Genomic DNA, 23,593 nt, shown 5'->3' with positions numbered 1-23,593 from the left:
ATGTTTATATACAAAATATTTATATGGACATAAATATAAATAAAACATAATGTAAATATATACATATACATATTTTTAAATTTCATACATGTACATGTGTGTACTTATATATACATAATTAATATACACAGTACACACACCTATTTAATCAAACTTTTATTTTGCATGTGATTAATTGTGATTAATCATTTGACAGCCCTAATCTCTGTAGTGAATATATAATCTCATTAGATCGTTAAACTTTAAACCAGCATAGGCCTTCTAGATGAATTAACAAAAATCTTATTTTGTGATGACAAACCAATGAAATGAATGTTCATGAAGTTTAGTACTTTTTTTTTTTTTTTGATTTGACCCATAAATTAATTTAAATGTTACAAATAAATAAACGTATTTAGTTAATTAAAAAAGTATATTAAGAAAAGAAAATTCGTCGATGTTGCTGGAATTTGTCCTAAACGCAGCAATACAAAGTTAACACTGGGTGGCGCCATCGGGCTGTGTAACATCCCATCATGACGCTCTGCTTTTCTTCCATATAAAAACCATATAATGGAAAGTCTGAATAAATTACTCATTTTAATCGTAGTGAAAGCATTTTTAAAATAAGAAATTAAAGTTGAGAGATGTAATGCGTTCGTGTTAAAAAAATAGAAAAGAAATGTGATTGCATTTAGAATATCATTCATGTGAATTCTAATCGTGCTAGATTCACCATCTGTGGTCGCAGGTGTTGAGGCTGTTTGTGCTACCAGCCACTGAAGAGGATGTTATATGGTTTAAGACTTTCTACTGTTTATTTACAGCCACCGGATGTTTCTGAGTGTGTTCCATTTATAAACGGAAAAAACAGGTCAAAGACATCCGGACTGGATGTTCAATCTGTCTCGTACCTTTCATTAACAAAGTACAAACTTATATACATAATAATAAAACTCAGGTACATTTGCGTCCAAGTATTTCTCACGGAAACAACTAAATGAAACGTCTATACGCTCGACAGCCATATTGTTTACAGAAAACAAATCACTAGTTACAAGAGTCCCCCCTTCATTGTTCAACAGAATTTCCTCTGGGAAATTTTCAGCCTTGGATTTTCACAAGGATAATGACGGGAAACCATATGGAAGGCTGGACGCACAGGGCTCTCTGCTTGCTGATTGGCCCGTTGGAGTTCCAAACCCGAGCTCGATTGGTCAGTCAGAACGTCACTCACCGAGCGTCTCGGACCCTCAAGTTTGAAACTTTTCGAAAAGGTGGAGTCAGGTTACAAACTCTGGTAACCAAACGCGAAAAGAGGGAGAAGAAAACGCTTGAATTATTTACACCAGCAGCGCAGACCCAACGCGTACCTGTTGGAGACATTTTACCGTCTTTATAAGATATCTCAAACCTTATTTATGTGGCTGTAGGTTGTTTATTGGCTGTCAGGGGTGTTTAGATGGAGGTTTGAAGAACGAAAGTTGCTCTTTAGACGCCCAGTATCCGGTTCAAATAGGGGAGAGGTGAGTGAGTTTATAACTGCCTTCAATAACACATATTCTGCACATATTGGCACTTATTTTCCGTTTGTTTATATGAAAATCAATCATTTTCCATACGTGCTTTTATTATTGACTGAGGTGATTTTGCGTATTATTTATTCAGTGATGTACATAAAGTTATTCTCCACAGACTATTTGTTGTTGGTTTTGATAATAAAACAGAAATTGTGCTTCCAATGCGTGCGTAGGCCAATTATAATCGTTACAATGTAAAATAACAGAATGTTATGGATATTTTGTCAACACTAATTTGAATTTTTACCTCATTTGCGCGCAAAAGAAGCATAGTAGTGTAATATATATTTGAGATGAAGGCTAATACAATGGAAAGTCTGTACGACTAACAGGCCAGTAACTCATTGACAGAGATGGGGGGGTGATATGACCTTATTTACTGGACTGCAAAGTTCACTTACATGGAGGCTTTGGTTGTAACCTAGGAAACATTAACCGTCAGTGTTCAGTTGTCTGGGACGTGTCTTCAGGTAGTCTGAACCTCCATTATGTTCTGCACTAGTTTGTGCTTATTATGGGCTTTAAGGCTCATGTTAGCTGAAATTAATTATATGCAATTACATTTCCAAACAAAGACTCAAAGCTTTTACTATCAAGGCTTTGTTGACATACTCTGGAGTTGAGAGGCAGTCTGTTGGATAGACAGTAAAGAACTTGCAGTTTTAGTTCTTGGAGGCACGTCGATGCTGACTAGGCGTTTTTATGTGTCTGGAGACAGGGGATGCAGAAAAACCCTCATCCATCTTAGGCGGTTTAACTTGTCAGGGTTGCAAGCCGATGCCATGGAAGCCACTTTTGACCTCAGAGTAAAAAAAGTAATTTTTTAAACCGGAAAACAGTTTTTTAAATTTAATTTGAACAATTTATTTGCTCAATAGTTACGCAGAAATCACAGATATGAATAATTATTTTTTAAATAAATGAATATAACTTATATACATATGTGCAATATTATAATAATTGTAATATTATTTATATTTTAAGTTTTTCAATTTGAGCTATTTAGTGACAGCAAAATAAATGCACACAAAATTGCACAACATTTATTCAATATTTACTCAGAAATCAGAAATTAATATTTATTTAATTATTAAATAAATAAATATAACATTTAATCTGTACATATGTACAATATTATAATAATTTAAATATTATTTATTAAACAATATAATCAGCAAAAATGTGCACAAAAATTGCACAATATTTACTCAATAATCACAAAAATTGTATATATATTTATATTATATATTTAGTTATTGTTTATATATATATGAAATGTATTTATTATTTGTTAAAATAATAAATACCATTGTTATTTAATAATTTAAATTGCAAAAATATTTAATTTAATGACAGCAAAAATGTATACAAAATTATTGTTTTTCTGATTTATTTTTTAATTATATTTTAATAAAATATTTAATATCTTAATTGCAAAATATTTTATTTAACAAATAAAAAATAATAGAAATTAATTTGTTACTATTATTATAATTATTCATATTAATTTATTAATAGTAAAATGGTGTTTATTTAATTATTAAATAAATAAATAAAACATAAATATATACAATATAATAATAATTTAAATCTTTTTTTTAGTTTTTCATTGAGCAATTTAATGACAGCAAAAGAAATGTACACAAAACTGCACAACATTTACTTAATATTTACTCAGAAATCACAGAAATGAATAATTACTTAATTATTAACTAAATAAATATAACATGTAACACATGTACAATATTATAATAATTCAAATTTTATATCACATCATATGTATTTTTCAAAAATGTAATGACAGCAAAGATGTGCACAAACATTGTTTATATATTTATATTATTTATTTACTTATTGTTTATTAAAATTATATATGTATGTATATATAGTTATCATTTGTTAAAATAATAAATATTGCTATTTCATTATTTCAATTACAAATATATTAAATAATTGACAAAAAAAGTGTACAAATTATTTCTTTTTATTTAAATTGTATTTTAACAAATAAAAAATAATAATAGTATGTTTATAATTAATATAAATAATAGATAAATAATAATACAGAGTGGCATATGGATTAGATACAGCTGCCAGTTACTCATCTCTTCAATGTATTTATTTAAACAAACAACAGGTTAGATTACGTATCTTGTCGCCATCTTGTATCTCACCATCGCTAATTCTGTCAAAGTGACTTGCTCTCGTAATGAACGTTGCAGCCTTTGATCACCTTTGCGCAAAAACACATTTAGTCAAACCAAACCTTTATTCCTAAATTGGTTCATGCATTATTAAAACGCAGGACTATTTTGTGAAACCGCTGAATAATTCATGTCACCGCAGGCTTCTCTAGATCTGTGTGGCCAGGAAAAAAAGAAAGAGTACATTTTTCATATCATTTTGACTATACCCCATGAACCCAGCACAGCAGATGATCGATAAGAGACCAAACGCAGCAAACAAGCGCGAAACCACATGCTGCTGGTCCATGCTGTGGTTCTGCTACCTGAAAGCAGAGTTAGATGTTAGTTGGAGTTTGGACAGAGGTCCTTTTGTTGGCTTTTCCAGCTTCAGGAAGCTTGTTCCTCGGTTCCTCAAGGCATAATTAGGTGTCAAGGAGGTCTTGGAGAAAGTGATCCATTAGGTGAAGTTCCAGCATCCACCAGCAGAGCTAACAGGTGAAATCACTCACACCCTTACACACCTGAAACAATCAGTTCAGACAGACAGGCATGGCTCAGTGATCTCCAATGTTCTCAGTGTCCTCCTCAATCTCTCGCTTTCCCACTCCCCAATCATGGAGAATGCAACCTTATACCTCCAAGAAGGTGAGTGTTGGCTTCTGGTTGATGCTGAGCAACTGAAAACCCCAGTCTCTTGTTACAGCTTCTTTGTCAAACATTGCAAGCGTTGCTGGGATATCTGTGGTCCGAAGTTGTTCATTTCACACTAGTCTCTGTTGTTACATGACCTTTTATGTCTTGTTTTGTTTCCACCCATGTTAAACCCGCCACTAATGATAATGTTGTTAAGCCCAATGTTGCTTGGCCAGCGTTCAGCTATTTTATGTTGCTACAGTTGGCAGAGAAAAAGATATCCTTCACGTTTTCAAATTTGTATCAGTGGCGTGGAAACCCATTTCCTTCTGAGACCAAATTAGCTTGGGATTTTTGAATGATTTCAGTGTCATCTGTTTTGTGGGAGTATGTTGACGGCAGTTATTAGCGCCCAAATGCATCTAGATTCGGTTGTAAACATGCAAAATTATTTAGCACTTTTCTGTCAGGAGTCCAATATCACCAAAAACAATTTGCCTTTGATCTCGACAGATAATAATACGAGGCTCCGCAATCGCCGTGTAATCCTCTGAAAACAATCGCCGTTAGAAGTCCCGCTAACCAGGCGTACAGTCTCGCGAACATTTTCCCAGGGAATCGAGTCACATCAAACGTGTCTTTTCAAAGAAATGCAAATGGAGTGTGTGCAAAAAGACAATGTGCTGGAGAATCTGCCGCTCTCAGACCATGCACAGTATCACTTCCTAATGACTTCTGTGGTTTAATTAGCAACAATTCATCGCAGTGACTCAGACTTAAAGGGATTCTGTTGTGAGTAAAATGTCTCTAGGGAGCGGTCATTTTAAGAAGGGGAAATTGTCCTGTCAGGCCTGTGCGAGACTTAGGAAGTCCATTGTTTTGTTAAAATCTCTAAAGTGTAGCATTCGCCGTGTGAGAACGGAAATGCGTGGATGTTGTGTTCGGATTGTTTAGGTGCGTACAAAATCTTTGAATTGACTATCACCTTTGTATGTGTTGGCAGGAAACGCACACAAGTAGTTGTTTTAGAAACCTTTTCATGTCATGCCTCTTTGATGAGAAAATGAGTCTCCTCAATGCCTTGTTGCATGAATGTCCAGCATGTTTCATGCACTCATAAAAATAAAGGTTCCAAATATTTGTTTTGCAGAGATGCCATAGAAGATCTGTTTTAGGTTCTCTAAAGAACATTTTTATTATATGAAAAACCTTTTCTTCAATGGAAACATTCCATGGATGTTAAAGGTTCTTCATTGAACTGTATAGTGTTTTTACAAAGCGTCATCATTGGTGGCACTGGATGTAAACAATGCCACTGAACCGAACAAAACGTGCATATTTTGCTGATTATTGCTGCTGAAAATGGTCAGTTATTGTCATGTTTTGGGCTGCATTAATTGGTCGGACCGGGAAAACATTTGCCATTCTATAGACTGCCAAAAGTTATAACAAATCAAAGAGAAGAGTGCAAAAACTGTCTGAGGAACAAAAGGCATTTGTGGTTGGCCAAACCAAACCACGATTTCCAGGGCAAGAATCTTGACAACATTCGTGTTTGTGCTTATTCTTTCCAGTCAGGCAGCTGAAATGTTAGACTAATATCCTAATTAATACTGCTCATACGTATCTTTACCACCGATTAACTTTAGTTTGTCAAAATATTACGCCTATAAGTCCTTCTCTGTTTGACTTAGAAGCTTCCACACATTTTTTACGTGGTTTAGATAGCATAAATTAGCAGAAAAAAATGTATTCAGTAGTACATTAACGTTCAATCTATGTTGGCGTTTACATTCAAGTATTGCCAATATGGCCGAACATCCTGGTAACTGACCAAATCATGATGTAGGTGCAAAGCTTCTATAGAAGATTCATTATAGGTTCTCCAAAGAACCTTTTAATAATCTGAAGAACGTTTTCTCCAATTGAAACATTCCATGGATGTTGAAGACTCTTTATTGAACTGTATCATGTTTTCACAACATGTCATCAGTTGACTATTTTGGTGCCACTTAATGTAAACAGTGCCACTGAACCAAACAAAACTTGCATATTTTGCTGATTATTGCTGCTGAAAATGGTCAGTTATTGTCATGTTTTGGACTGCACTAATCAGTCAGACCGGGAAAACATTTGGCATACTATAGACTGCCAAAAGTTATAACAAATCAAGGAGAAGAGTGCAAAAACCGACTGAGGAACAAAAGGCATTTGTGGTTGGCCAAACCAAACCAGGATTTCCAGGGCAAGAATCTTGCCACACTTGTGTTTGTGCTTATCTTTTTCAGTCAGGCAGGTGAAATATTAGACTAATATCTTAATTAATACTGCTCATACATATCTTTACCACCGATTAACTTTAGTGTGTCAAAATATTGCACCTATACATCCTTTGCTATTTGATTTAGCAGCTTCCACGCATTTTTATGTGGTTTAGACAGCGTAATTTAGCAGAAAAATTTATTCAGTAGTACAGTAACCGTGCAATCCATGTTGTCGTTTACATCCGAGTATTGCCAATATGGCTGCACATCCGGGTAACTGACCAAATCATGACGTAGGTGCAAACCTTCTATAGAAGATTCATTTTAGGTTCTCCAAAGAACCTTTTAATAATCTGAAGAACCTTTTCTCCAATGGAAACATTTCATGGATGTTGAAGGTTCTTCATTGAACTGTATCGTGTTTTCACAACACGTCATCAGTCGGCCATTTTGGCTCCACTGAATGTAAAGAATGCCACTGAACCGAACGAAACTTGCATATTTTTCTGATTGCTGCTGCTGAAAATGGTAAATTACTGTCATGTTTTGGGGTTTACTAATCGGTCAGACTGGGAGAAACTTTTAGAGTACTAGAGAGTGCCAAAAGTGATGATAAATCAAGGATAAGAGTGCAAAAAACTGTCTGAGGAACAGAAGTTGTTCGTGGTTGGCCAGACCAAACCAGGATTCCCAGGGCAAAAATCTTGTCAACATTTGTGTTTGTGCTCATTTTTTCCGGTCAGGTAGGTGAAATATTAGGCTAATATCTTGATTAATACTTTAGTTTGTCAAAATATTGCACCTGCAAGTCCTTCTCTATATGATTTAGCAGCTTCCACACATTTTTTTATTTTTATTTTTTTGTGGTTTAGACGGCATAAATTAGCAGAACAATGTATTCAGTGGTACGTTAACCGCGCAATGCTGTCGTTTATATCCGAGTATTGCCAATATACCCATTCATCCAGATAACTGACCAAACTGTAATGTAGGTGCAAAGCCTCAATAGAAGATTCATTGTAGGTTCTCCAAAGAACCTTTTAAAGGGAACCTCGGGTAAAACATGTATGGTTTTAATATAACATAAATAGTGTCTCTTATGGAAATGAGTAGTAGAAAACCCCTGAAAGATTTAAAAACGTGCGACCAAGTATGGTAACCCATACTCAGAATTTATGTTATAAGAAAAAACCCATCGTTTTGTACATATTTTGGACAGTTGGAGGTGCCATTATGACACCAAATGGTTGCACTTGGTAAACTACTGGCTCTACCTGTTGCTATTTTTACGGCAACACAATGCCGAAAATAAACTACTGATACAATGCCACATTGTGTGGCTTTTGATTTTTAATTTTCAGTTGAAGGACAAGAAGAAGCGATGCAAGTCTTCACTGCTACAAAAAGTAACGTTTGTGCCAGCAGCTCACCGAAATAATGGCACCCCCCATAGTCCAAAATATGTGTAAAATGATGTGGAATTTTTAATTGCATCACCCTTTCATAGGTTTTCAGTAAGAGACATTATTTTTATATTACACCATACAAGTCATAATACCCATGTTCCCTTTAATAATCTGAAGAACCTTTTGAAGAATGGAAATTCCATGGAAGTTCTTCATTGAACTGTATAAGAGTGTATAAGCCTTGTTTGTGTTCCTCTCATTAAGTTGTTTTTGATTTCAAGAGTCAACGTTTAGTATGTTTTGACTTCAACGTGGGAGTCAACTACGCTTTCCATATACACTTCCAGATGAGACACTCAAGATAAACATCTGTTGTCCCAATTTGGATGCGTGACTGTCATTCGAAAGAATGCTGAACCACAGCTCCGTTTTAAGTTTTTCATGCTTGGAAAGCTCATTTTGAATGGTTGTCTTTGTTTGTGTCTCATCTGTAGACATCATGGACTCGTTCAGCACAAAGAACCTGGCCCTGCAGGCCCAGAAGAAGCTAATGAGCAAGATGGCTACCAAGACGGTGGCCAACCTCTTCATAGACGACACCAGCAGCGAGGTACTGGATGAGCTGTACCGGGTGACCAAAGAGTACACGCGCAACCGAAAGGAGGCCCAGAAGATCATCAAGAACCTCATTAAGATGGTGGTCAAGTTGGGCGTCCTCTACCGCAATGGACAGTTCAACAACGAGGAGCTGGCGCTGGTCGAGCGCTTCCGGAAGAAGGTTCATACTCTCGCGATGACCGCCGTCAGCTTCTACCAGATTGACTTCACCTTCGATCGCCGTGTCATGAGCAACCTACTCAACGATTGCCGCGAACTTCTACACCAAGCTATCAACCGCCACCTGACGGCGAAATCTCACGGACGTATCAACCACGTCTTCAATCACTTTTCCGACTGCGAGTTCCTCGCAACGCTGTACGGACCTTCGGAAGTGTACCGCGCCCACTTGCAGAAGATCTGTGAGGGAGTCAACAAGATGCTGGATGACGGCAATCTTTGACCACTACCTGAACATTTCCTCTGTGCGGAGGAAGATCCCGTGCCTTATTTGTGCGTCGGACACTAAATCATCTGTCTTGAATGTACGTTTGTCTTTTCAGTGGAATGTCTTTCTCCTTTTCTCCTGTATTTTTGGAAACAAGGGGTTAGAGGTGGTTTACAGCGCAAACTTAATGCAAATCTTGCTCCCGTTTGTCCAGAGTGCAGATTAAGATCCACCATCAGAGGAAATGAAGGACCATTTGCAAGCCTTTTTGATGCTGAGAGGATATAGCAAGCACTGCAAACACAAAATGCACTGGGGGATATGTATGAAACGTTTCATCTCTAATTTTAGGAAATGAGCCTGCAGCATCACCCTCTCGCTTCCCGAAAATACACACGTTAAATCCGCAACCCGAAAAGACTGTTTTTGGACATGTCTGTTGTGATTCATCTGGAGGTTGATACTGAACTCTTTGTAAACGATCGCCCCTGTGATTTCTAAACTTGGTCATATAGTGGTTCAAGTTCGTCTTGTGTTTGTTTTTCCACTCCATATCGCCCCCCTGCTGATGGGAGGTCTTTACCATGATGCAGTTCCTCAGCAAGGAACAAAGAATGAGCTAGAATGTCACTGTATTACCTTTCGGCGAGTTTTAATGAAGGTTTTATATGTATAAATACACAGCTGAGCCGTTATTTCCCTGATACGTCACTTCTGATTGTTTTTAACTTATGTGAACAAAGATTTCAACTGCTTGAAGTCTCAATGTCCCATTTCTGCCATCAGCTTGTTTTAGCGCCAGCAGTTTTGACAGATTTTGTTTATTTTACTGGGCGTATACAGTTCAGATCTTTCGACATCACCTCTGGGATGTCGGCTTACCACAAAAACATTGTAAAAGCTACCAAAAAATGTGCATGCAGAAAGGCTATGAGGCAACTGTTTACTTGTCTCATAGACTTCGACTGTAATTGCAAATCTGCCCACATCACGTTTTATGTTTGTATGTCTACTTGATTTTATCCTAGAATATTCCAAACTTGTATCTTTTTACAAAATGACATACTGAAAGAATCACAAAGTGTCTTTCTGGGATACTAAAAGGCCTAATTATGTCCTCTTGGCCTCAAAAAAACACTTTTTTTTGTATCTATGCACTTATTATAGTTTTGTTTTCAATAGCAGAGAGTTTTTTGAATTTGTCGTCTTGTTGCTAGATTTTTAAGTAAACCTTCAGCTTACAAATAAAGTATCAACAATTTCAAGGGAAAAAAAAAGGTGAGTAACTTCAACAGTGGTGAAAGCCATACCTCCTGATTATCCTAAAACCTCTCAGGGTTTAGTCTCGAATGCCTCTTACATGTGGTGTTTTGGGCCAACTTAAACAGATAAAGGACCGATTACCTTGTTTTGCTTTTTGCAAATGTCACCTGAGCATTAAGACCATCTTTCACGTCACATGTTTTTAAACTAGAATGTTAAAGGTTATTTTTGTTATTCACAAACAAGTTCTGTTAATGTACATTGTTTTCTTTATTATTTTCTAGAAGTTATGTATATATAAATACAGTATTTGTGTGTGTGTTATATATAAATGTGTCATTCTTAAGAGGCATGTGTTCTGTTTTTATTTAATGAGAAGAATTGCAGAACAGAGTCCAAGTGGTATTAGCATGTTTGGCCTGGATTACAGAATACTAATCTCTCTAGGCACCCTAGATTGTTTTCCCAGAAAAACAAATCTGAACTTTTTGGTTCTCCTTACATGAATGATGAGATTGCTGAATGCATGTTTAGCATTAACATTATATAACACCTACAACATTATTTATTTATTTATTTTTTTCATGGAGTATGTTTTTTTTTTTTTTTTTTTTTTTTTTTATTGATTGGATTGTGACACAGCTTTATGACCGCTGGTTGGATGAATGGTTTAGTGATGTAAGCCAAAAAAGACTGGCATTGCAGAAGAGGAGTTATTATATTTAGATTAAAGATTACAAAGGGTAGCATTTTTAGAAGTTCAAGCGCGTAGCGCTGAAACCGTATTGTAATTGTTAGAATGGTCACGGATCACCAATCTCCACGTAAAACTGATCGTGCAGACCAAACCGTAAGTCATAGAGACTTGAAACTTGGAGAGATTGTAGTACTCACAACACCTACAATGTCACCAAGGCTCACCCCAATCGGCCTGACAGGGGCGCTACAGCGATCAAAAGTACAAAATTGCTCATAACTCCTAAACCATTAGTCGCAGGCTCAAGTGTCTTACATTTTTTGAAAAACTTACTTTTACAAAGTAGTCCTTGGTTTTTTCGCCCATTCGGGAACCAAACCAGTGCAGAAAGATTCTATTCTCTGAACATGAATAGTTAGCAAAAAAAAAAAAAGTTGAACTTTAGACTCACCGTTGCAAAGGAATGCCAAAACTTTTGAAAGGAGCAGGGCCACTTTTAGTAAAATGCTTATAACTCCTGAACAGAATGAGAGATCTCTGCCAAACTCAGAACACTTATGTAAGAGCTCAATCTGAGGTAACAGGGAAAAATTTGCGGAGCTTGGCCACTTAGTGGCGCTTAAAGAAGGAAAAAAAAACCATAAAAATGGCTAAAACTGTGCAACCATTTGGTCCAAAGTTGCACTGGTGTTTACAAGTACATTTGCATATCTCAAAAAACATGGCCGCCATTGGATGACAAATTTTGAGCACCTGTCAGACAAGGTTAATAGAGGTCGATCGGAACGAAAATCTGTGGGCCTGTTCGATTCACGCCCCCAGAGGTCTGAGAGTAATCTGAAAGAAATCAATATCGCATTTTTCAAGGGCGTAAATGATTGTACGTTGGACAGTTTTTCGCACAATATTCGTATTGTACGATAAAACTCCTCATTCTGGACAACTTTGCCTCTAGAACCACCACTGTCAAATTGTTTGTTAAATGATTGAGGAGATGTAAAAAACGTACTTTTGCGAACTAGTCCTAGGTTTTTCGCTCAATTGGGGAATAAACGTGCAGTACAATTCTCTGGACTCTCTAGGTTAATAATCATCAAAAAAAATGTTGAAATTTACCCTTTGAGAAGTTATAATGGGATTATTTAGAAAAGGGGCTTGTCCGAATTTACCCCAAATCCTAAAGATCCTAAAGAGCCTAAAGAAAAGCTGAAAACGTGACAAAACCTGGTGAGCACATGCAAGAGGTGATTCTAAACAAGCATGCAAAATTTTAAGGAGGTTGGAATGGCAGCTGGCGCTATAACTGTCATTAAAAAAAAAAAAAAAAAAAAACATACTGCAAACGGCAAATTATCTGTATTTGCCAAAAATGCTTTTTTTTCCAATCATTGATTTAGGTGGTTATAGACTTGCTAAACAAAATGTCTTTTTCCATATTTTGCTTAAATTAATTGAAGTGCTTGAACCCTGGTAATTGCTGCTCGCAGCTATATTTTTCTTTAGGAATAATATACACAGATGAATCTTTCTCAGTAAGACCAGCAACAAATTCGGAATAGATAGTTTTATGCTAAGAAATGTGTGTGTGTGTGTTTACAGTGTGGTATCAGTATAAAAATATAATCCTAATTCTCCCTGAGGTAGCCTGAAACCAATCGCAGGGATGTTCACAGGCCTGATGAGAAGAGCGAGACAATATAAAAACGTGTGAAAATGACACGCTGGTTTCATTTGCTATTCTTCTCACGGCTGTTTCGGTGTGTCGTTCTGACACAGCTTCCATTCTCTATGCTGATGCTCGATCCCCCTCCGGCTGATACCTGAGACGTGACAGTTACCAGGGACTTAAGTTCTTAAACCTGGCAAGTTCTTTTGTTTTTTTCCCCTCCTCCTTCACTTTTCTCTCCTCTAGAGTGTCCTCTGAGGATCTAAAACCTGCTGTGTTTGTTTTCAAACGTGAATGTAAAGCAATTATTTATATAATAACAAACACATAGCCTACATAAAGAATTCATTGATATTCTGCACACCTCTCAAGGTTAGACCATTAGCGACATTACATTACGGACCCCACTGGGTGGGTTATATCACCCTGTTTGTCCTGATTTTTATGTATTAGAAGTGGAATTTCGGAGTTATTAATAGCTGGCGACGACGTCATGCATTGACCCGATCACCACAATGTCCCTTCACACCTAACCTGCAAAAACGCACCGCTGCCTACTTGTCTGACCATCAGTTGTCTTGGTAACCGCCACCAGAGGTGTAGAAATGACCATCTGACCACACGACAAAGATGAGAATCACATTTATAGCTCATATTACAATCAGCCAGCAGAGCCTTGTAAAATCTAATGCTTTGTCTTATCAAAATTCAGCACAGAAATCAGAAAATGTGCATAGCATTGGTACTTCAGTGTAAGTGTCTGACTTTAAACACAGCACAGCTGTTGAATAGCATCTGCGGGCCATTAGTGTTATATAGTGTCGTCAGTCTTGACAGGTAACAGCACTTATGCATCCAAACTGAATTTCAAATGAACAGCGCGTTCAAGCGTTTTGCGCTATTTATGGCTCGCACTCAGCATGAGAGTGACGTCTCAAAGCACAGCTTTCGCTGCTGCAGTGATGTGTCTGGTGTCAAACAGAAGGCCCTCTGACCAGCGCTCTGGGAACGTTAGCCCACAGGAGCTACGTGGACGATAACATCTTTGTGACCACTTTGAAGTTGTTTATCGGTAACACCGAACAGTGGCTTTTCAGTATGTTGCTGCTGGCTGCAAGACCTGGTGCTGTACATGAGATTTTTATTGCTTTTATTTTTCTTAAAGTACTTTCTGCACCATTAGCATCAGCAAAACGCTGTTTTCAAATTAGTTTCCTGTTCAGAATAGCATGCTAACATGCTACCAATGTGTATATAGAATATACACAAAATATATAATTTTCTGTTTGCAATATTACATTTGCTGTGACATGCAGTATACAACCAAATGCAATGCTGTATCCCACAATGCAATGTCCTCAACTTGACCTTCCCATTTCCAGTGTGATGAATGAACTCAAAGTGATTTGATTGGACACCTTATATACAATGTAATAAGGTCATGAGACAAAAATACATATAATTGGTTGTTATCTAGCAACATCAAAATTATGAGTAGTACTCAGGATAGGATAAATAAGTAAGTTTACTGGATGTACTTTAGTTTGGGTTGATATGAATCAGAGACTTGTCAAGGGTAAAATTCCTGACCTTTCTCAGAGTGATCGTTTTTGTGGAAATGAGAAAAGAACTGAAACCTAAAGCAGCTTGGAATAACAATGGTAAACGTTTGCATTTGTGACCTTTCAATCTTGGATATATAAATGCCACCGCCGAACTTCAATCACACAACAAAGAAACACTTGAAAATATGTGCGAGATATACACTGACTTTCTAATTAATTGCATTTTAATTTAATTGCATTTTTCTGCAGGTCGTTATATAGCTCATAACTGTTGTGATTACTAAAACGTTTAAAAAATACAATTAAAACATGCATATGTGCACTTTCAGAGAACTCGTCCATACCAGATAATCCAGAAATAAACCAAAGGCATGAAGAAGTATTTTCATGCTGTAGTGTGCCAGGTTATTAATTTTAAAAGTCACATCCTCATGCGTTTTTTTAGGGACTAGCCCTGCTTGTGCTGCCCCATAAAGCACTAGAAGGGGAGTGTGCCTCCCCTGGCATCCTGCTATAAAATCCTGGGTGTAATTGTAGCGTGCTGAGGCAGAACAGGAGTAATCAGATCAGTCCGAGGCAGGGAACATACATGAAGCCACAGCATCAGCACTGGATTAAAACGACCCCCCTCGCTGATTGAGGTACGATGGGTTCCTGCAAGTAGGTAAACGAGATCGAGAGAGGGAGAGAGGAAAAGCCGTGAAAGGGAGTGGGAGGAAGAATGAACCAGAAAGGGAGGCAGCGCAGTGCGAGTGAGCGAGAGAGAGGGGATGGGGAGGGAGTCAAAGGCAGGAAGCGAGCAACAGCCAGTGAAACAGAAATGCAGGGAGTTTGAGGGAGAGGGTGGAAAACGGAGGCCCGCCGCCAACGAGAGGACGACAGGAGCGAAGTGAGGTAAGAGAGAAAGAAGGGCAAGGGTCCAGAGGAAGAAAACACACCGGGATAACATCTGCGGGAGGAAACAACACACCAGAAGGTGGGGGTCAGAGTGAAGACACATACAAGAGAAAGTTTGAAGGTAGGACAGATGAGAAAAACATCTCCTGGTAATGACAAGGCCGGGACAGTTAAAGAAGGGACACGTCCTCTCGAGAGTCCCCTTCTTGGGCCGCAGAATGTTCTCCGAGACAAAAGGGGTCGGGGAGCCACGTGTTCAACCCACCGCTTCAAACCAACTGCAAAATGGAATACAAAGACCTCAAGCGGACATCCTTGCCTATTTTGGGACTGGGGACCACGTAACGAACACCTGTGGACCAAAGCAGCAGAATTCCCCCCTCAATGGATACACTGCCAAGCAGCGTCTAACCATTCAGGGGGGTCATGCACAGCTAGACGTGGCTGGCCAGATTTGTCAGACGGAGTTAACCAGCGTGCGGTGGAACCGGCCTCCAGGGAAGGGGCTGCAACATAACAGCGTCTCTGTGAACTACAGCTTGACAGAATGCAGCTTTGTGGTCCACCGGCACCAGACAGAGCCACACCCCTTCTTGAGGAAGTGTACTCTGGACGCGCCAACACAGTTCAGAGGTCATGGAAACTGTGGAGCGCCTGTTTGTGCAGCCGAGCAACAATCAGGCTCTGTGCGAGGGGCCCTGCTCGCATCGGACTGGATGGACGCAAGTGGCACTCACAATTCGACCTTTAATAAGGATGCAGAACTTTGCACCTCTAACAGACAGGGAACTTTAAGTGGATGCCTGGGACGTGTAATGCAAGACTTCAGCAGACCTAGTATGCTGACTACCAAAGATGCCGACAAGACCAATCCTAACCACCTTAAGTGTCAAGCAAAGGTTGCCCAAGGAGATCTCGGTGGACCTAGAAGAGGGTCTTGCGCTTTCAGCTCTAAGCACACAGAGAGAGCTATTCGGGAGCAGATCCAAAGAGTTGTTGTGAATCTCGAGGATGTTCTACATGGCCTGAAAGAAATACATCTGGAAATGAAGGAGGTAAAGGTTTATTTATCACTTGGGGATGATAACAGATGTTCCTCGTAATGAGTTCAACGAAGGGTGGCGTTTAAATGTTATGTTTAGTTAAATCCCGAACTCTCTACTATCCATCAACTGCCGGATACTTTTAATGGTCGTGCTTAGATAAGACACGGTCCATAAATTTTGAGTTTTAATATTAATCTTAATATCAATAATGAATACTGTTTATAGAGACCCCCAAATTTATTGGGTATTGGGCAATTTCTTTTCTGTGAAGGGGATAGTGAAACTTTAATGCAGAGAGGATTGGTCTGATCTGCTCCATTTAGCAAATGTATTCAACGCTGAAGAAGAACGCTGGCCATTGGTTTATAGTCCCCTCAGACTGGCAAGAAGAAAGGACCGCTGTCTGCTCTCAGCCCTCTGCCGCAGTTTCATAATCTTGTAAACTTGCTTGTCTGCACTCTTGCGTGAAATGTGCCCCAAAAGAAACTTGAGACATGTGTAGTACCCTACGTTTCCAAGAACTGTTTGCATTAAATGCTAAATAAACTATGCTTTGTCTTCTCCTGGAATGCAGGTGGTCCAAAAGATAGACCTTCTGACGGCTGACATTGATGTGGGCCATGATGAACCAGGGGACACTTTCAAAGAAAGAATAGACACCGAAGGAGTCTGCTCTAACAAGTCACCCCTCAAAACACCAACTCCATCTGTGGCACCACCAGCATATCCCATAAAAGATCAAGGGCTGCAGGATGCAGGTCAAAAACAGCAATCAACTCAGGAGTTGGTCACATCTCAAAGAGATACATCAGGGACAGCTCCAAGGCGCAGGAGCAAGAAGCCTCCTCCTTACCCCTACTCCAGCACAATGGGAAGAGTCAATCCTAAAGACAAAGGTCAGACGCCACCCTACCCCTTTAGACGGAGACTGCTCTCGACCATTGTTTGAGCAGACCGTGGCTTCAGGGTGCAAAGCGGAGCATCACTCACTCTAAACGGTTTACCGAGTCACAGGCACCTTTGCGGTAAGTTTGCTCTTTACCCACCCCGATAACCCAGGGTGCAGAAGCAATTTATTGTACAGGAAGTTTCTTACACTGCAGGTGAACCATGTAATACCTTTTCTCTTTAGGTCTATAAAGAGGACATGACAGAAACATCATGTACTAATAAATCTAGAGAGTGACATGGGCAACTGGGGACCACTTCTTAGAAATACTGTATGTCAGAGGCAAGCCGAAGGTAGCGGGAGATTATTTCTAGCCTCAGATGACATCTGGAGTGAGACGCAATCACAATTCCAATCTCCCAGCAACCCCCATCTGTTAAAGGATTATTTTTTATTGCTTTCCTAACTCTAGCGCTTGAAGTCTTGCCTTAGCAGTATGATGTTCTCAGATACACGTCCTGAGGATATTTGAACAAAAACAGAATTCAAAATGTAGGCATTTCTCAACAGGTACTGCAAAGAAAATAGGTGAACGGTACTTTCACAGCATTTTGTCTCCCTCGTGTGTACTGCAATACTCATTTCAAGCTTTTTAAAGATGTAGGACTGCATAAAGCATTTTCTTGGCGTTAATTTATTTTTGAACATCTAAATGGCACAGAATCTGCTTGAACGCGTTCGGTCCAAGACATTAATTTCCAAAACTGCTGATGATGAGAATTATGACATAGTGCAGATGCTCACATGTACATTTGTGGTACCGACGGTCCTTTTGCAGAGCTGAGTGGACAAACCTCACAATATGACCAGAATCTCCACATAGAAAGCTTTCTGCAGATTTTTTAAAAATACATTTTAATTTATTTAAGCAGAATTTTGCCCTCATAAAAGACATCCAGTAACCCCTTACTGCAGTACACAAGATCCAGGGGGTGGAGATGGGTAGGTTTTGGGATCAGGGCGTGGAGACGGGTAGGTTTTTGGATATGTAAGCTGGGAGTAGTTGGATCTGGATCCAGCCTCCCCCCCTGGATCTTGTGTACTGCAGTGAGGACCATCTCAAAATATCTGTAGATTCTCAGATGCCTGGAAAGAGATCCTTCACATTTACTTTAACACACAAAGTGATTTCAATTAGCAAAGTAAAAAAAAAAAAAAAAAAAAAAAATGTTCTGATAACAGATTTATTAAAATTCCAGTACATCAGCTATCAGAATAAAGCACGATTGGGAAAAAGGAACTTAAGTAACAGTTTTTCTGTCTTTTCCTCCACCACAGAAATAATCAAAGGATTCTGGCATACCCCAAAGATTTACTGCGAATTCTCTACAAGCGCACCATTACACCAGCTTAAGAAAGTAAGTATGAGCATAAATGCGCTCGTGATAATCAGATTTGCAGGTATGAAGTCAAAGTCAGGCTGAAACCATAAACCCATAAATGCTGCCAAGAATAGAAATCAATCTACTGCTCTGAACTTAATTTGAAGAAGCCTTCATATCACCTCACAAATATGAACAAATGTGCATGTACATTATATTTTCTTTACGTCCAATAACAGTTCGTCTACCTCCCTTGGCCATTGGCGTAATTCTGCCTCTATAGGAAATCTCTGTAGAATTTTCTATCACAGGAAGTTCTGTCTTTCATAGCTTCCTGTGGTTTGATTTCCTTCGCTTATGACAGTGAGCAGTTAAGTGGCAGAGTGTCCGTAGCTGTCAAATGAATGTCCTCGAGTGATGGGACAATCCTCTTTCGGATCGGCCAATCAGAGTTCATCGTGGCGTATCCGACCAATGACAGTGAGCTTGGAAAGCTCAGAATTAAATTTCCCGTCTCTGTGGGTCACTGCATGAGAGAATATAGATGTGCTTGATTAGAAGGAACATTTCAATTAAAAATATAAAATTGTCTGATATTTCTAGGTTTCCCATAGCTTGCTGGAAGTAGGAATATGCAGACTCACCTGAAGACTCTGACACTATGTACTCCTCTTCCTTCAAAGCGACATCCCTCTGTCCACCCACGGCCGTCTGGGACTGAGAAGAAGAGAAAGAGAGAGGATGAGTGACAAGACATTAACGGAGAAGCCTAGAAGAGTGCGCTGAATAACAAAGAGGTCTTGACTAAAAAAACAAAGAGAGACATGGAGTCTATGGAGCGTTCGTTTCAAACATGCTTTTGAACTTTTCTTATTTGCACAGGGGACAAGGCCACCAGGACGTCGCCGTCATCCCTCTATTGAGAATTTCAATTTAATCTGAAGATAAAGATGTTTTCATGAAGTCTTGATATGCAACACCTGTACAAAAAGGGCTGACTGCTTTTGATCTGCGAGCGACGAGCGTTAGGAATCTGAATTAAGGTTTGATCTGCGGCAAATGTCAATGTCACGACTAAGGATAAATTTTAAAGAAGATCTTCAAAAACCTGTGCCAATTCTTTGTATGTGCAAAGCACAAAAATAAAAAGTTATCGTCTGCACTTTCTTGGTCGATGAAATGCATCAATGCATTAAAAGCACATTTCTTCATATTGAATCATATATTCCACAGATTGCTGAATGTTTCACTCAGCTGATATGATGTCAGGTCATGAAGAATAGCTTAAGTTAATACGATACATACATATGCGGTGGCGTACTCAATCTTGGCTCCTTTTATCTCAGCTTTGAACTGGGTAAAAAACAAGTAGGACTTCCCTTGGGGCCTGTCGTGAAAAAAATGACAGAGAAAAATCAATATCATTCCCTCTTTCATCTCAAATTACACGACAGTGTTTGAAAACAGAAAACTGAAATTAGATTTGCTTGTACGCCTGAGTAAACCTCCTTTTTGGTATTGCATATTAGGTAAAACCACCAAAACAGTGTTTTGAAAGTTACCTCCATACTGAACAGGAAAACATCTGGTCATCGTCACTCAGTCCAACGCTCATTTGCCATTGCTAGAGGAGATTACAGCACAAAGCATTCACGTTTAAAGTCCGAAACTGCGCAATTCTGTGAAATTAGGATGTTTTACAACAGCGCATAATTGCTGCAATTTCCAGGTCGGTACTGCCAGAGTGACAAATGTTATAATGCCGTTACAATAGTTGGCATTGTCTTGTAATGTTTGCAGATACAAAGCTACAATGTTTATGAGGGTCAAAAAGCAATTCCCTCATATTAGCATATCTGAGCACACAAGATGATGCTATGAACTAATGATGCTATGAAATCAAATCATACTTTTTGCTGGTGCACTGACTTTATATTTTGTGAATTGTGCATTACATATATTTATCTTGTTTTATTCTAGCAAAAAACAGAAGAAAAAAAAAAGTCTTACCTCATTGGTTCCTCCTTGACACGCATATGTGAAGGTGCATTTATACTTTTTCTAAAACGAAACCAAGAAACAGAACTCTGTAACTAGCTAAACAGGTTTACAATGTCAAGTTTCCACCTATGAAATATGGAAATTTCCCAGACTAAAGCAAACTTTTGAAGACGGCTCTGCATTGAAAGATGTCGACCCTTACAAAAATAACAGTGGTTATACTACAGTTCCTGTCAGAGACCTAATACTACAATTAAAAAAAAAATGTTTCTAAAAGATTTAAACGTGGTACGCATGAAAACCAATTAACATTGCGTCACACCTGGCACTACTTAACGTCTGAATATGAGAAAGCAATATTTTGGTCTGTCCCTCACATAAAGATACTAAAAAGCCTTATAAGACTAGCCACTTGTGATATGGACTACTTTATGAGGACTTTCATAGCATTTAAGAAAGTCTGAAAGTACCAGTCAAAAAGATGAACAGTAAGATGAACAGTAAGTCTTAAATAAGATTTTTCTACTCACCAAGCCTGCATAAATTTGATCCAAAATACAGCAAAAGCAGTAATATTGTAAAATATTTTGACCATTTAAAACAACTGTTTTCTATTTGAATATATAAAATGTAATTTATTCCAGTGTTCAGATCTAAATTTTCAACATTATTACTCCAGTCTTCAGTGTCACATGGTCCTTCAGAAATCATTCTAATATGCTTTTGTTGTCCAACAAACATTTATTATTATTATTATTATTATTATTAATATTTCAAACTGTTGTGCACATTTTTTCAGGATTCTTTGATGAACAGAAAGATCCAAAGATCAGTGTTTATCTCAAATAAAAAGCTTTTGTAACATTATACACTATTATACCATTAAAAAGCGCTGAGTCAGTATACTTTTATTTTTAAGAAAAAAATTCTAGAAATTAATACTTTTATTTTGCAAGGATGCTTTAAATTGATCAAAAGTGATGATAAAGACATTTAAAATGTTACAAAACATTTCTATTTCAGATAAACGCTGTTCTTCAGAACTTCCTATTCATCAAAGAAACCTGAAACTATACTACTCAGCAGTTTTCTACATGTTCTACAATGTTTTTGAGCAGCAAATCAGAATATCAGAATGATTTCTGAAGGATCATGTGACGAGCAATGATGTCAAAAAATCAGCTTTGAAATCACAGCAATAAATTACATTTTAAAATATATTTATATAAAATATATACATTTCAAAATTGTACCGTTTCTGCCGTACTTTGGATCAAATAAATGCAGGCTTGGTGAGCAGGAGAGAATTGTTTAAAAACAGTAAAAATCTTACTGTTCAAAAACTTTTGGCTGGTAGTGTATATCCATCCACTTCCATTCATTAGAAAAGAGCAGTTCGGACGTTCATCAAAATTTGGCGGTTTCACAGAAGAAATCAAGTCATACGGTGTCGGAATAACATGCAGGTGAGTAAATAATGTTATAAGTTTGATTTTATTTTTATTTATTTATTTTTTGACTAAACCATTCCTTTAAAAAGTAAAGTTATGTCAATAGAGGGCGCAGTGAACGTCAGAGCTCCCGAACAGTCCAATGAGAAGATGACGGGTGGATTTCCTTTCAACACGTCGCGGTTTTTCAAACACAGCATTCATTCATTACTATAAGAGTTTAACATAAGCGCATTTTAACAGATACAAAGTAAAGCAGTGCATTAATATACTTTCAAATCTAGTCATGACTAGAAACGAGAAAGAAACTAAAAAGCGACTATGCAAACACGAAATCGAGTCAATGCGAATCATTCAGTGGAATGAACACGTGATAATTCGAAATTTTATAAAAACGTTTTATCATATTTCGTTGGTAAAATATCAAGGAGCTTTACTCACAAGTTTAGCAGAGAAAGTCTGCACAACTCCTCCAGGTTTGACATCGAAGTCGAGTGTTTTAGTCCTGTCAGCAAAAGCGCGGGCCGCGCACAACACGACCAGTAGCAGCAGAAGCTTTACACACGAGTTTATGTGACCATCACATGCCATGATGCTTAATAGAAGAGAGATCTGTGTTGATGTTGTGAATGAAAAGATGCCAGCACTGTTCCTGTATGTTCTTCATAGGACGGCAAAGTTCTGTGGCCTGGGGTGTTGAGCATCTAGTGGACTGGAGTAGAATAACAACTAATTTCTATGCCTTGCAGTGGCCCCAAAAAAGTATTTGGATGCTACAGGTCATGCACATTCAAATTTATGAAAATGTATGAATAACATTTTCTGTGTATGAATGACATGGCTTTTTAAATATACAAAAATAGCATTACTGTACATTGAAATAGAAATTTCACTGTCAAAATGTAAATATATTTGAATGTTGCATTAACATGACAAAGAAGCATTAAAAAATGGTTAACCCAATATGAAAATTCGGTTATTCAAAGAAAATTAATTACTCACCCTCATGTCGTTCCAAACCTGTAAGACAAATTAAGCTATTTTTGATGAAATCCAAACACTTTCTGACTCTTTATAGACCGCAACGCAACTACCACGTTTAAGGCTTTGAAACGTAGTAAGGACATCATTAAAATAGTCCATGTGACATCAATGTTTCAACCGTAATTTTATGAAGCTACAAGAATACATTTTGTTCACAATGAAAACAAAAATAACGACGTCAATCAACAATTTCCTGTCTTTCGTCGTTATTTTTGTTTTCTTTGCTCTTTTTCTGAGACTAACACTTCTCAATGAGTGCCTTGTCTATGATTTACAGTAGCCCCCTTGTGGGCTTTTTTATTTTAATTAACACATATTAATCAAATTTCCCAGCCGCTCAGGTGACAGAGTTTCCTTCTGAATTCAGCCCTCATATGAATGTTTCTCTGTCCACGACGGCTCTGGAATTTCTCTTTCTCGTGTTAAGTTAAATGTTCAAGCAGAAGGGAATGTTTCCAGAGACTTTGTTGCACTCTCAGCATGTTTGGAGATCTTGAGCAAACTGAACTTTTATGACTCTGGAGTCTGCTGTGTTGATTTTACACCACAGACCCATTTTCATTTGAGCCATGACCAGAATCACTTCAGAAGATTATGAA

General features: G+C 38.0%; 2 protein-coding genes across 7 annotated transcripts; one reads left to right on the top strand and one right to left on the bottom strand.

Moving 5' to 3' along the window:
• Positions 1-1,255: 1,255 nt before the first annotated feature.
• On the top strand, positions 1,256-18,534 carry tnfaip8l1 (tumor necrosis factor, alpha-induced protein 8-like 1). Of its 6 annotated transcripts, XR_007825300.1 has the most exons (4): positions 12,426-16,236; positions 16,802-17,252; positions 17,360-17,469; positions 18,455-18,534. XR_007825300.1 is itself a non-coding variant. In XM_051094793.1 (2 exons), exon 2 carries the CDS (start codon positions 8,548-8,550, stop codon positions 9,106-9,108), a length of 561 nt encoding a protein of 186 aa, XP_050950750.1. In that variant the 5' UTR covers positions 1,256-1,505; positions 8,543-8,547; the 3' UTR covers positions 9,109-10,704. The 6 variants fall into 6 exon arrangements, 2 of the variants coding, with proteins under 2 accessions (XP_050950750.1, XP_050950749.1); XR_007825302.1 differs by lacking the exons at positions 12,426-16,236; positions 17,360-17,469 and adding an exon at positions 1,256-1,505; XR_007825301.1 differs by lacking the exons at positions 12,426-16,236; positions 16,802-17,252; positions 17,360-17,469; positions 18,455-18,534 and adding exons at positions 3,628-4,390; positions 8,543-9,190; positions 9,308-10,704.
• On the bottom strand, positions 18,347-22,645 carry mydgf (myeloid-derived growth factor). The gene is made up of 6 exons (XM_051094794.1): positions 22,392-22,645; positions 20,509-20,559; positions 20,061-20,122; positions 19,804-19,885; positions 19,143-19,215; positions 18,347-19,024 (listed from the first exon to the last, which is right to left on the bottom strand). Exons 1-6 carry the CDS (start codon positions 22,539-22,541, stop codon positions 18,945-18,947), a joined length of 498 nt encoding a protein of 165 aa, XP_050950751.1. The 5' UTR covers positions 22,542-22,645; the 3' UTR covers positions 18,347-18,944.
• Positions 22,646-23,593: the final 948 nt, after the last annotated feature.

Source organism: Labeo rohita, chromosome 22 (assembly GCF_022985175.1).
Source record: "Labeo rohita strain BAU-BD-2019 chromosome 22, IGBB_LRoh.1.0, whole genome shotgun sequence".
Taxonomy (NCBI): domain Eukaryota; kingdom Metazoa; phylum Chordata; class Actinopteri; order Cypriniformes; family Cyprinidae; genus Labeo; species Labeo rohita.
This window is presented reverse-complemented; position numbering and strand designations above follow the sequence as displayed.

What these genes read in the sequence shown, in the direction of transcription:
- tnfaip8l1 (XM_051094792.1), top strand. Translation starts at nt 4,360, where the DNA reads ATGGAGAATGCAACCTTATACCTCCAAGAAG. An exon ending in AACCTTATACCTCCAAGAAG is followed by an intron (nt 4,391 to 8,542) that starts GTGAGTGTTGGC and finishes TCTCATCTGTAG; the next exon opens with ACATCATGGACTCGTTCAGC.
- mydgf (XM_051094794.1), bottom strand. Translation starts at nt 22,541, where the DNA reads ATGGCATGTGATGGTCACATAAACTCGTGTGTAAAGCTTCTGCTGCTA. An exon ending in AGACTTTCTCTGCTAAACTT is followed by an intron (nt 20,560 to 22,391) that starts GTGAGTAAAGCT and finishes GTTTCGTTTTAG; the next exon opens with AAAAAGTATAAATGCACCTT. An exon ending in GTCAAGGAGGAACCAATGAG is followed by an intron (nt 20,123 to 20,508) that starts GTAAGACTTTTT and finishes AATCTCCTCTAG; the next exon opens with CAATGGCAAATGAGCGTTGG.